Here is a 14843-nt window from a genome sequence, read left to right as displayed (position 1 = left end):
ACTTAATGCCAGATTCATATCTTGTGAAACAGATTAGCATTAAACAAAAATATTTAAGCTTTAGTATGTTACTGAGACAGATGAAGTGTCCATATTTTCTTTTATTGTGTGCATGAAGTATGGGAATTACAAGCATTCGTTTTTATGTGCTTTTCAGTTTTTCATATACAAAGATGATGTTAATATTAGCTCATTTACATTTTGAAACTTTTGTAATAGTGGTATAGATTTGCACTGCATAATTCACGTTCTCTCAGTCCCCTACACACAGTTGTGAGATGACTGGTTAAGAGGGCACTTTGTTTCAAAGTTAAATGATCCAGATGAGTATTGAACCTATAAGCTTAGCTTTGTTCATTATCATGAGGTTCTGATCAACAAAGCAGTTCAACAGAGAACCATGCGGTGCTCTCATTTCCGCTTGAAAATAAACCTTTTAGAGGTAGAAGGTACAAACACGCATATACATGTGCACCAATAAAAAAAGGAAATTGTGTATGGTTATTAAGGTAGAGTTGAAACAGGAAATAACGTGCTTTTATAAGTGGTTTAAATAATTCTTTTAATAAAATTTTCAGAAGTACATGATATCCACATGGAAAATTAAATGTTTTATGAAATAAACTCCAATCAGTAGACAAGGTAATGGCTTTTTAAAAAGCACTAATGACTTATTTACTTAGGCTATATAAATTTAGGTTAGATAAATCTGAAAAAAATTTCTTTATAAGTCACTCAAATTTTCCCAGTGTTTCTTACCTCTAACCTGTTTAGTTTATACTGGTAGAGTGGTTCAAAGTGTTAAAGTTAACCAAATTTAAAATTAAATATGTATTCATATGTTTTAGTGTCTGAATGTATTTAAATTAGGCCATATTTCACAAGAATAGCAGTATATTAAACTAAAAAAAAAAATGAATAAAAGATACTATTGGGTTAATTAAAACTTGAAGTGCCTTACCTTGAACTCCTAGGTGTATACACCTATAACATGTTACTACTCATTCATGGTTTTTTGCAGTGCAGTGCTGTACCCACTTATTCTGGATGTAAAAGATAATTTTGTTCATGATAGGACTGTGGTTTAGCTGTCTTTTGTTTTTTAACTGTTTTCTTTTTTGTTTGTTTGGTTTTTTGTCTTTAGAAAAGACAAAACTATAAAAAGAGGCACAAAGAACTGAATACAACTATTTGGATATATCACAAATGCAGTTTATATGACTGTAAGTAGTGGAAATCTCTTATTGCTGACTATATACATTTCAGATATGTCAGATGTGTAATCCAGAGAGTAAATTCACTCACTGTATTTTCAGTGACATTTTAAAATTCCTTTATCAGTATGATCATTCTGTTCTAGACACGTTGGCTGTATTATAAAACATTAAGCAAACAGGCACTAAGTTAAATATTGTAGCAGTTGAAATTTTAACACCAATCTTTCAGTTTTACACAGTTAACAATCTAGCCCAAATCTATTGATACCTTTGTAACTACCCTTTCAATTCCATCCTGTGCTTGTGAATAGGTTGCATAATTTCTTTTCTCTTTTCTCTCTTCTCTTCCTCTTCCTTTTTCTTTTTCTTTTTCTATTTCCCTTTTCTTCCTTTTTCTTTCACAGTCTTGCTATATCACCCACGCTGGTCTCCACCTCCTGGGCTCAAGCTATCCTCCCACTTCAGCCTCCTGAGTAGCTGGGACTACAGGCGTGTGCCACCACAGTTAATTCATAATTTCATTAATAAATTTCAGATTCAGTCATTGAACAGATGTTTGAGTAACCCCAAATTAGGCTCTTTGATGAATACTGAGATGTGAAGGTGTAGTTTCTGCTTTAAGGAATTTATAGTCTAGCAGTTTATTTTGTTTGCCACAGCCTGTCATGTGTTTTGTAAATCACTGTTGTATTTTCATTATAGAGTGAAAATAGAATGATACTCATTTTTATAAGTAAAATAAATTGTGGACATTTCAAATTCTCTTAGTTGGTGAACAGCTATTTTGGTGGTCTTGTTTTCTAACAGCTTATTAGTATTGGACCAAATCAGTTTCGCAGTTGTTTAAAATAGAGTTAAATAAGAATTTTTTGCTTTACTGCCTATTTTACTTCAGTCCAACACTTATTTTTAGTAAATAGCTTTTCTGCATATGTATACATACATACACACACACACACATATGCCTGTATATACAGACATTGTAGGGAAGTTGTTTCCTGGTTCAGCTAGCAATTTCAATTCTCTGTTTAATGTCAGAAGTTGTTTTGTAGAATGGCATGTTAATATTTTTTTCTACGCTGATTAAAATCATCCTTTGCCACTAACGTCAACTATCTGCTAGGACAGAAATGTGCAAATAGACAACATGCATAAATGTGCATTTTTAGTGACTGTTATTAGCTTGACAGTTTTATTTTCAAGATCCTCTTCTCTCCCAACCTAATTATGATGTACTTATAAGGCAACAATAATATATTTAGTTAGTTTGCAAAATGAGAATAATTGTTCTGGTTTTTCCATTTTTGCATGTTTTGAGTTTGGATTAATTGGACATGTATTATTCTCAGTAGACATATATAATAAAATAGTCCATTTAACTGTGATTCTTTCTTTTGGAACATTGGCTGACTTTTAGATAGTGGACCTTGTGCAGTTTCGTAAATACAGGTACTACTGAGTTTTGGATGACATTCTTTACACAACCTAAAAGTAAAGGTGAGCATAATAGAAGCTGGAAACAAGTTTCTGGGCATAATAGAAGCTGGAAACAAGTCTGACATTTTCTTTGCACTAAGAAATGTATTTCATATTCCAAGAAATATGCCCTTGTTAGGTTCAGGATGTTTTTCAGTGGTTATAACTGCTTAAACATTATTTTTTTCTGTTTATAGTAATTCATGTTATACTGTGGCATATTTTGAAAAGAATGTTAAGTGTAAAGAATAAATTGAAAAGATCCATGATCCTATCATCCAGAAAAAATTACTGCTAATATTTTTAATATACATTTTTTCCAGTTCGTTCCTTGCATGTACCGATTATTTATTTATTTATTTATTTTTTTACCAAACTTAGAATTATAACTTTATATATACTGTTTTGATCCTACTTTTTTTTTTTTCCTGAATGGGATGTTGGTCTCCTAGATTGAGACTTTATGGTTGATTCTTTATAATACTACTATTTTAAATAATGCTGGAACAGACATTTTTTGTACATGTATCTTTGATTGCATCTCTGGTTTTTTTTCTTCTTGTAGGATAGATTCCCAGAAGTGGGGTAACTGGATCAGAGGGTGATTACCCTGTGTATAAGAGTATGTGTCTCACTGCACCTTCAATGGCATTGAGTAGGTCAGTTTTTACAGTCTTTGCCAATGTGATAGATATCTGTTACATTCTTGGGGGGTAATAGCAAAAATCCTCATATTAGTAATGTGTAAAACCATCATAGTGTATGAAAGAAATTTGCAGTTATTTTCCCAAAAACTTACTGAAATGAGTTTCTTTAAAAATATTTTAGGTAAAAGTAATCTGTGACAAAAAAATTACCCTAAAGTTGCAATTTGAGCATTTTTTTTGGAGAGCTAGAATTTTAATATTCTTTTATTAAAATGACAAACATGAGAAAGCTTGTTTTATAGTATGTAATAAGTAGAAATATTATGTAAAACTAAATTATTTCAGATAGATGAAGGGGGTAGTCACATGGTTCTGACTTTAAAAACAAAAAATCTGTTAGTGTCTAGAGCAGTAGCTCTGGAGTTAGGCAGCCTGGGTTTGTGTCCTTGCTTTGCCACTCACTAAGTATATGATTTGAGGCAACCTGCTAAATATGTGTATGATTTTATTTTTCTAAACCTTGGCTTCCTTATTTTTATAAAAGGAGAATAATAATATCTACCCCGTAGGATTGTTGAGAGGATTAGAAATAATGCGTAAGACCACTTGGCACATAGGTATTTAATAAAAACTAGCTATTTTCATTAAATTTGTTTTTTCTGACAGTCTCCTCAAGGGCAAGAAATATCTCATTTTTGTGTTCTTGTTTACATGAATAAATACAGAAATGCAAATGGGCTGTGGTGAGCAGTGGCAGCAGGAGGGGAGTGGTGGACATTCTTTGTGGTAGGAATGGCATGTGCCAAGATAGAAGGAAAGTTCAGGAGAAGTTGGAGGACAGGTGATTAATTTGACAGAAGCCTAGACTTTTGTATAGTTAGAAAATATGGAGATAAGGGAGAAATATGGAGATTGGAGTTAGACTTTTAAGCCATTGAATGCTAGGTTGGTAAGTAGACTTTTTCAGGAGTGCAAGCTTTGGTATGCGGAAAATGACTTGATAAAAGCATTCATCAAAAAGCAGATGAATTTGCTTGTAGAGTACAGAATGAATTGAGGAAGGAAGAGGTTGAAGACAGGGAATCTGGATTAATATAAACACAGGTAAGGTAAGATCTGAGGGTTTAAATGAAAACAGGGAGGATTTTGGGGGAAGTGCTTAGGCTTCATGGTTGTGAAGATCTGTGCAACCAATTTGGAGATTAAATTCAAAAGAAATAGTCTAGGCTTATATACATTTAGGCAGCCTTTGAGAGAAGATGGGACTCAGTATACTTTGCTTGTTACTATTGGTTTTTAAAAAATTGAAGGATAAAACATTCTGAGATTCCTATCATTTCATCAGTAAAAAGCATATATTTATGCTTTTAAAAATATATATGCACAATCTCCTGCAGTAATTTTATTTAGATAGCATTTTGAGTTCCTGATTAACAGGATATCCTCGCTTTTAGACTTTGTATTTCTGGAGGTATTACCTTAAAACTCTTCACTGTAAGGTGAAGTTCTTCTGCATGTGGTTTTTGTAGCATTTGTGATTGCTGCAGGACTTTAAAAACACCAGTCGTGTGAGCAGAGGTGATGAGAAGTGAAATATAGAGTTCTTGTTTGTTAAGCAGCTTCTAAGTAAAATATAGAAGCAAAAAAATGGGAAATTGGGTGTATGATCTTTAGAAAAACATTACTTTTAGTATTCCTGTTTTCTCCCTCACCCCTGAATTTTCCTAATTAAAAAAAGAGAGTTTGCAGATGCCATTTTTAGTCATTCTAGTACCTGACTAGAGCTCTACTCATATTTTCCACTTGACTGAATAATATAAAGCAAGTTAGCCGGAGATTGATATTAATAGTATTTCTTTTTGACTAATAAGTAAACTCACATGAACTGTGAATTGTTTGCTCGCTATCTTCCAATGGAGAAAAGAAGCAACCACCAATTTAAAAAAATACAGGCTTGTGATACTTCTAAGGTGTTTGCATTTTTTAAAACAGTGAGTTGTCATACCTTTCTTAATGTTTCTTTTAGTTTCCAAATATTGCCTAAATTCAAAAATAAAGTTCTTATTATTTTTACTCAAATATCTTCCCTTTAAAAGTATCCTTGAAAATATTTTTAAATGAATAAGCAAATGTAACTCATAGTGCTCATTGTAGTGTTGGGGATTGTGTGCGTGTGACTTTTTTTTTTTTTTTTGCTATGCGAATCTGCAAAAGCCCAGGTCTGGTCAACTGAATGAAATTTCATTTACTAAAGGGGCTTCAGATATTCAAAACGATGATTTAATGTCTACAGACTATGAGTCTCTCTTGAATAGGTTTGAGGATACTTCTGCCTGTTTGTCCAGCAGAAATCTGAGCTATAGTCATTCTCTCCCCATCACTCCTACTCCTTAAACTGTAGCTGAGAGAATAGCGTAGTCCTTAGTTTGGGCCATTCTGGTATTGTCACTATGATGGACTGTTGTCTTACGTTTTTAGAAATGTGCTTGCATCTTGACAGAAAAATTATTAAATTAAGTAGCTAGCAGTTTATGGTATACTGTTATAAGATAGTTCATTTAATTTTTATATAAGGTGACATACGAAGTGTCTGAAATGTGAATAGAGTATTATAGCCTATCCCAGAGGATTAAAATAAAAGACAATGAAGCCTACTGGTTGAATAAAATATCATGTATATTTTTCTTTATCAGAAGATTTTTTTCATACTCCTTTTGAATCAGCAATTTTGAATGCTAACTATAAATTCTTGACTAAGAAATCAGTTATTCCCTACTGTAATAATAAACAGTTTGGTTACTCGTCCAACATGTATTTATTGAGTGATTATTGAGTGCTTGATACTATTCTAGGAACCAGAGATTTAGCAGTGAATAAGGTGTGCTTTCATGGCAATTTTTATACCACTGAAGGGTTGATGATCGTAGAGAAACACAGTAGAAAAACAAGTAAATAAGATCATTTCAGAGGTCCCAAATGCCATGAAGAAACTGTAGCAAGATGAAATGATAGAGAATGATGAAAGGGTTTTAAATTGAGTGTTGTGGAAAAGCTCACTGAGATGGTGAAATTTAATGTGGCACCCGAATTACAAAATGCCAGACACATAGCGGTATATAAGAAGAATGAACCAGGCAGAGGGCCCAGTTGGTGCAAAGGCCCTAAAGTGGGAAGCAGGTCATCATGTTTGAGGAAGAACAAGAAGATCCTTGTCATCACAAGACTAGGAAAAGCCTGGTAGATGAGGTTTATAGGGAACAACTCACCGGATATTATTTCTCTTTATGGGTAAATATATGCAACTTATGAATTTGAAGATGGTGTTACTAATAATACTCATTTAAATCTAGGATAACCAGTAGTTTTTCTAGACATACAGAATCACTGATTTATGGTCCATAAATTGTGTTTTTCCCAGGGATCTGCAGAGATAGGAAAGAATTATGATTAGTATTACAAAAGGCCAAATGAAAATTGTGCATTTACTCTAAACAGATTTATATAGGTAAAATATTATGTATCTTTTCTTTGACCAATGATTATATTGACTCAAATCATTATCATGCATTGTAGCGATTTCCAGATTGTTAAGGAAATAAAATATTGTTCTTATCCCTTCAAGATCCTAGCATTGGGTTTTGTTAGTTTTTAAGTCTTTGGCAATTTGAGAATTTTTACTTGTGTGATTTTGATTAACTTTTACTTATGTGATTAATAAGATGTCAATGCAGTTGGTAGACAAAAATCTTTAAAGACGCAAAACCCATGGAAGGGAATAGAGTTTTTTTGTAGAAAGGTTGGGAGCCATTGATTAATGTCCTATCTGTAATGAACCTACAGGGAGAAGGGAATCATGTTTTTGAGTGTAGACCCCTTATATCCTATTTAATTTGCACAGTCAATCTATAAAGTAGATATTGTTCAGTTTTTTTACAGCCGATGAAACTCAAAGTAATTATATAATTTGTGAAAATTTACACAGCTCCAATAATAGAGGATCATGTGGATGGTAAACTTCCAGAAGAAGGAACTTCTGCAATACAAAGCAGAAAATAGGTGATCAATACATATTTGTATCTTGCTTAAATGTAAACATGAATGAATGAGTAAATGACAGGAGACTGCCTCTATCCCTATACTGTTTTCAGTGAGTCACACCATTTTTCTCTTAAATGAGTCTAGAAAATTTCTTCAGAAATAAAGTGACTTCACCTGTCTTTTTTTTCATAAATCATATGGTAAAAATCCTGAGGAGAGAAATAAAGACCAAACACTTACAAAGTATAATTTTCTCTTAGGCTTTGTTAACTGAGTAATTTGTAGAATTTTCAGCTTTAAAAAAAAGTCTGGTTTGCACCATAGTATTCATTATCAGTAACCTCTTTTGGTTCTGTTTGTATCTTAATTTTTTTTTTTGGTAACCATTTAAGAATTTAGTATTCTGAAATGAAGTGATGATGTTTATGTAGCCAGCGTTAGTTGTCTACCTAATATCTATCAGTCTGTGGGGAGTGGGGCAGGGTTGCTGGCATATGTTTCTTTCTGTCTTCTATTAGAATATCAAAGTGTGTGATTTGTTGCTTAGAAATACGAACTGATAATTCTTGGTTATTTAATTTAATGGTTAGTAGGATAAATGAGGGCTTTTTTTTTTTTTTTTTAACATCTCTACCCAGGCAGAATAGGAGTATGAAATCTCTCAACCCTGTGTTTATCAAGTTTCTAATCCTTCAGATTAATTAATATCTTAATAAGTTTTAAGTTTAGTATTCTTTTAAATGAATATTTAAAATTAGGAATGGATACCTAAAGGATGAAAGTAAATACAGTTAATTGAGAAATTGAAAGAAATCCAAGTAAGTTTGAGAAAGGAACATAATTATGATACAAAATTTACCATAGGGGAATAACACACAGAAGTTGACGTGCTAGACTGTGGAAAAGGAATTTATTTTCTCAAAGAAGAGAAATGAAATTGATGGAATGAGGGCTAGGAGGAGGTAAATTATGGTTGAAGGAATAGAATACTTTGGATTAGATATTGGAGCCCACGGTCGGGCGCGGTGGCTCATGCCTGTAATCCCAGCACTTTGGGAGGCCGAGGCGGGTGGATCACCTGAGGTTGGGAGTTTGAGATCACCCTGACCAACATGGAGAAACCCCATCTCCACTCAAAAAAAAAAAACACAAAAAAAAACTAGCTGGGCGTGGTGATGCATGCCTATAATCCCAGCTACTCGGGAGGGTGAGGCAGGATAATCCCTTGAACCTGGGAGGCAGAGGTTGTGGTGAGCCAAGATGGCACCATTGCACTCCAGCCTGGGCAACAAGAGTGAAACTTCATCTCAAAAAAAAAAAAAAAAAAAAAAAAGATACTGCAGCCTACATGGACCTTCAGAGAGTATATGATTACTCTGTCACCATTTGTGGCGGTATAATTACTACTACATGAGGTATGGTGTCTTGTTGGTTTGAGTTGGAAGGACAATAAACCTAGATCAAATGAAGAGGGTTGTTGTGAAGAAGGAACGTATTTTAAAATTTGTTTCTAGTTGTCTGACACTTGTTATGACAGGTCTATGAAAGATAACTTTATATGATATTTTGGTTCTTGGTATCCGCAAAGTGTTGGTTTTTAATTTTCCCTGGTGGATTTCTGTATGACAGATTTTAGACTGCCCTACTATTGCATCTTGCTGTTCTCCATTCTAATCATACAATTGATTTAGTAATGACATACATCACCCCCAGCATGAAGTTTTTATGCTTCAGAAAATTGTTTGGCATACAAAGTGCAAGTATCAATTTGCTCTGTAAATGTGTATCTGTAAAAACTGGTGTGATTATTTAAGGATATCAGATTAACTTAAGAAAAACCATAGGCAAGTGATTTGGGAGGGAGAATATTATAATCAGGCACACCTTTATTTGCATGTTTAGATTTTCATATATTAGGTTATTTTGGTAGTGTTTCTTTTACATTCAAATGGTAAGAAGCCTGGGAGTTTAGTATCTCGAAATTGGTCTAATAGTATATAATCTTTTAAAAAAGTTCCTGTGTCGGCCGGACGCGGTGGCTCAAGCCTGTAATCCCAGCACTTTGGGAGGCCGAGGTGGGCGGATCACAAGGTCAGGAGATCAAGACCATCCTGGCTAACAAGGTGAAACCCTGTCTCTACTAAAAAATACAAAAAACTAGCCAGGCAAGGTGGCGGGCGCCTGTAGTCCTAGCTACTTGGGAGGCTGAGGCAGGAGAAAGGCATAAACCCGGGAGGCGGAGCTTGCAGTGAGCTGAGATCTGACCACTGCACTCCAGCCTGGGCGACAGAGCAAGACTCCATCTCAAAAAAAAAAAAAAAAAAAAAAGTTTCTGTGTCTTTTTGAATACTTAGTTTCACACCTAGGACAAACCTCAGTTGTAAAACATCCCTTTGAATTTTAAATTACTGTTTAATAACTTCTGACTAGTATTTCACTAAGTGTTACAACTTTTACATTGGAATAGCATTATAATTCAAGAACCAACCAAAATCTGCCGTAGAAACCATGGGTTGGAGGGTTTTAGTTGATATACTCATCCTGTTATTCCCATTATGCTTCAGACTTGGACTGCTGTCACAACAGAACATGCTTGAGATTGTGTCACCACTCAGTGCCATCTGCCTACATATGTATATAAGCTATAGTAGGCCTTAGATACTGGATATAAAGAATCATTGTTTTATGGTTTTCTTAACTGACTCTGCTTAAGTTCTAGTGTTCTGGGCTGAGCCTGTGGTCAATTTTGATCTTTTGCATTTATAACAACACTCCCATAACCACGCATTCAGTGTCCTCTGTGTGTTGGCATACCAAAGATGGACATGTGAAGTTTTTAATAGTGCAAAGAAAATGGCTATTTAATCAGTAAAATTTAAAGATGATTTTTAAAAACATTCAAGTATTTGAGAGAGTGCCCTTTATATGAAGGACCAACTATCTCTTCCCACCCTGGTTAATTTTCACAATATAATAAACTATTTTTTAGTTATATAGGCCAAAATGTTTTATAGAAAATCAGTCATAAAATTGCATTTGTCTGTGCTATTTTTAAAAAGTTCTCTATTGTTACGTTGGTAAATGCAGAATACCAGTGTTTACATAGTATGAGTTTTGTACTTATTTTTAAAACATGTATCTATTCATGTGTAGAACATAGGCTAAAAGGAAACACCAAAAGACCTAGATTGTTATCTCTGATGTGTGGGTTATAGATACTTTATATGTTATATATTATATAATATATATTATTATAGGTTATATTATATTTTATTTCCCTTGTTAAGCCTTTTATGAACTCTACCTTCTTTTTATTTATTTATTTTATTTTTTCGAGATGGAGTCTCCCTCTGTCGCCAGGCTGGAGTACAATGGTGCGATCTCGGCTCACTGCAACCCCCACCTCCTGGGTTCAAGCGATTCTCCTGCTTCAGCCTCCTGAGTAGCTGGGATTACAGGCACGCACCACCACATCCAGCTAATTTTTGTATTTTTAGTAGAGATGGGGTTTCACCATGTTGGTCAGGATGGTCTCGATTTGCTGACTTTGTGATCCACCCGCCTCCCAAAAGTGCTGTGATTACAGGCGTGAGCCACCACGCCTGGCCTGTTCATATATTTTATAATCAAACTAAGAGTTCTAAAATGAATTCATTATAGAGTATGAAATTAAATTTAATAAAGCTTTTAAAGATAAAGATTCTTAGGTGATAAAATGAGTTAAAGGTTTTACAAATAAATAGGATTTCTGAAGTGGAATTTTGTTATGGTAAACATTTTTCCTTTAAAACTAAAACAAACACACAATTAAGTTGCCATTTTCTGGGCATGGGGATGAGAGAAATAGGAAAGGTTTTGTACTGTTGTACCTTGCCTTGGAAACCTTTTGATTCTTCTGACTCAGATTTGCTTCAGTTACATCACATGCTGTTTTATGGATAAGTGTTTAATTATAGGATTTAAACTTATTTATATAAATGGTATGCAAAATCTTGCTTTTAATATTTGGTCATTTGTATTTGTGGTCAGCAGGCAAAACACTTGGCAAAAGTTTGCATATAGTGCCTACCAGTTTTTCTCAGTTTTCTCATCTATCAGTGGAAAAAGAACAGTATCTATGTCTTAGACTTGTTTGAGGATTAAATAAGCATGCCTGAGGTACAAGAAGCACTTAAAATTATTGCTGCTGTTATTATCCCAAAGTTGGGATTGATGTTTCTTTGTTTCCTTTGTATTTTGTTTTGTTTCTGAAACAGTGTGTCACTCTGTCACCTAGGGTGGAGTTCAGTGGCTGCAATCTCTGCTCACTGCAACCTCTGCCTGCAGGGTTCAAGCAATTCTCGTGCCTCAGCCTCCCAAGTACCTGGGATTATAGGTGTGTGCCACCACACCCAGCTAATCTTTTTATTTTTAGCAGAGATGGAGTTTCACTATGTTGACCAGGCTGGTCTTGAACTCCTGACCTCTGACCTCAGGTGATCCCCCTACCTCAGCCTCCCGAAGTGTTGGAATTACAGGTGTGAGCCACTGTGCCAGGCTGGCATTGATGTTTCTATGAAACTGAGCTAAAAGATCCCTAGGGACTGGAACAATATATTATGCCGTGTATCCCCTGTTTTGGTCAACCCTGTGTATTCCCCATTAATTAAGTGGGACCATTAACCCCTCACTTAGGTAGTTTCATTGTTTATGTATACAATGAATCTTTGGCATTCATGACTTAATAGTTTAGACCTAAAATATTTAGCATGAAAACTTTATAATCTGGTATAGGCAGAATTTTGAATTCAAGGCTGATGTGCTGAACAAGTCTGTTAACTAGAGAATTGAGTATAGCTGACAGTATCCCAGTTTTTATTACCCAACAGTGACATGACTTTTGTTCTCTACTTAATTTTCATCATAGAATTAAAAACTGTTTCTTTGTGAACATAGTGCCCAGAGAAAGCCCGATAAAATGTAAATCTTTGAATACATTAAAGGGAAGGAGTGAGTTTACTGGGAATTTCTAGATTTCCAGCCTCTTATATTATTTCTATTACTTCAGTACATAATTTTTTAAATCTCTCAGGCCAAATTAAAATATATTTCCTGTCTAGATTTCATATTTCCATGGAGTGGTGTGATGATGTAAGTGTGCTTCATTTAATAAAAGCTACTCTGGTATACCTCGTAACCCCGCTTGCAGAAATACTGATTTTATGGGTCTGGGATAGGCCTAGGGTGCTGTGTTTTACTCCTGTGGGTGATCCCCAGATGATTCTGATGAGATACTTTTTCGGTTTATTTATCTCTATATTTTCATTTTACTATTATTTTTAAAAAATGCTTTGTGTTGTATTTTTAAAGCCATAGGAGTAAAGAAGCACATTTTATATTTAATAATGAAAATTAATGATATGTCTTAGCTTTCCATGGTTATGTTTTGTTTTACCTTTTCAATTAGTTAAATGTGCGTAGATTACTTAAGTCAAACTCAAGTAATACCAAGTTCATTGTAGAAAAAAAATAAAGTACCAATTAGAGATTATTTCTCAGCCTTTTTAGATATTTTTCTAATTGTCCCCCTCATGAAATTTTAATGCCACAGATATAACTGTGTATTTATGTATTGTATGTGTATCTGTGTTTTATGCACTAAAAGAATAAGAATTTTTTTTTTTTTTTGCCCCTCAAGAGCCAATTTTTACCCCATTGGTGGTGATACTGCCCCTGTTGAGAATGCATGCAATAAGCCAAAACAAAAATCACATTTAATTTTACCTTACAACTTGTTAATATTTTGGCATGCATCTTTCTCAGTGATGTTCAATGTATATATGCCTTTGATGAAAGTGAAATCAGATACATAATATTTCATGCACCCTTTTTTCTTAATATTTTGTGAATTTTCATGATAAATGAATATCTTTTAACAGTATCATCTCTAATGGATAAATACTATAGATGTATAGTAGTATGTGAATTTGCCATCATTTTTTAAAATGATTTTTCTATAGTTTTCAAGTTTTTATTATAAAAGTTCTTCTATGAATATCATTATACTTGAATTTTTCCATGCATCCTTAATTATTTCTGCAGGATAAATTCCAAAAAGTAGAATTACTTCATTCTGTACATTTTAATATTTTTTGGTGTGTGTGACTTAGAAAGTGAAAGTCCCTTTCCCCAAGGGCAGCCACCATTAAAATGAATCTTTGTCTAGCCTTTTCCTGTATATATCCTAACATAAATAGCTATATATATTATTTATATAAAAACTACATATAAATAATTTATATAGCTGTATCTGTCTTTTAAAAAAGAAAAATAGATTGTTCCTTAACTACAGCAAGTTGCTTTTTTGCCTAATGCATTTTGCCTGAGAGATTTTGGTCATCTCATATCACTATGTATAATTCTACCTCATTCTTGTAAGCTGTATGATACATAGTAATTTGTCCATTCTTCTATGGAAGGATCTTTTCTTTCCCATTTTGTTTTGTTTTTGTGTATGTCTTTGTTTTTAGCATAAATTCCTATTTGTAATGGAATTCTGGGTCATTTAAGAATTGAAAGTATATGTGCAGGTGTTTTTTTGTGTGTTTATTTGTCTTTCTTTCTTTCTTTTCTTTCTTTTTTTTTTTCTGTTTTTGTTTTTGAGACATGATCTTACTCCTACCCCTAGGCTATGATGCTGTGGCAGGATTGTGGCTCATTGTACTCAGGTGATTCCCCCACCTCAGCCTCCTGAGTAGCTGGGACTACAGACGCATGCCAATATGCCTGGCTAACTTTTTGTATTTTTTGTAGAAACAGTGTTTTGCTACGTTGCCCAGAATGGTCTTGAACTCTTGGGCTCAAGCCATTCACCCATCTTTGCCCCACAAAGTTCTGGGATTATAGGCATGAGCCACCGTACCCTGTGTTTTCTATTTTTTTCATTCCTTTATTTGCCTGCTCTGGTATTGGACCAGATTTTAATTACTTTTATATCAGGAAATATAACATGTTCTAATAAGTAGGCAGATAAGTCACAGTTGAATTTTGGCTAAGTGTTTGGTTTTTATCTTTTTTTTTTTTTTTTAAGACAAGTATTTGTATTTTAAATAGTCTAGAATAATACAGATTTTTGAGGACTTTTAGGGCCTGGCAGTAATTCAGAACTCTAAAAGCACATCAAAGTTGCATAGTGAACCAACAACCTATTGAACTGTGAGCTTTCTGGGAATACTTGGAACCATAACATTTCTGTCAAATATGCCTTTTAATCTTTGGTTTATTGATTGAAGTATTTTGGACTTACACTCTTTCTGCTGTCAAGCTTTTATTCTTTTTAAAGGAGATATACTCTCTATCTTTTTTACATTTCTGGTAATGTATTTAGGTACATCATACTGTGTTGTTTCTGCTTATTTCTGTAGTTCTCTACTTATGTGTTACCTTCAGAGTTATACATACATTTTCCTGAGGTTTAGTCTAATAT

The 14843-nt window shown here is 33.9% G+C and overlaps 1 protein-coding gene across 7 annotated transcripts in view; it reads left to right on the top strand.

Annotated features, from left to right (window-relative positions):
• The window catches only part of LOC105479203 (RAP1A, member of RAS oncogene family), a 97481-nt gene that overhangs the window by 4805 nt on the left and 77833 nt on the right, over nt 1–14843 (top strand). The window contains exons 1-2 of one of the 7 annotated variants that reach the window (XM_011737087.3): nt 1140–1223; nt 3259–3352. The exons of 2 other annotated variants lie outside the window; for them this stretch is intronic. In XM_011737087.3, coding sequence (XP_011735389.2) covers nt 3318–3352 — 35 coding nt within the window. In that variant the 5' untranslated portion in view covers nt 1140–1223; nt 3259–3317. Of the gene's footprint in view, nt 1–1135; nt 1224–3258; nt 3353–14843 lie in introns of those variants that run through there. 4 more of the 7 variants (XM_011737084.3, XM_071094089.1, XM_071094150.1 and 1 more) reach the window with 4 other exon arrangements.

The sequence above is a fragment of the Macaca nemestrina genome, chromosome 1, assembly GCF_043159975.1.
Source record: "Macaca nemestrina isolate mMacNem1 chromosome 1, mMacNem.hap1, whole genome shotgun sequence".
Lineage (NCBI taxonomy): Eukaryota > Metazoa > Chordata > Mammalia > Primates > Cercopithecidae > Macaca > Macaca nemestrina.
Note: the sequence above shows the minus strand (reverse complement) of the source record. Positions and strands in the feature narration are given on the sequence as shown.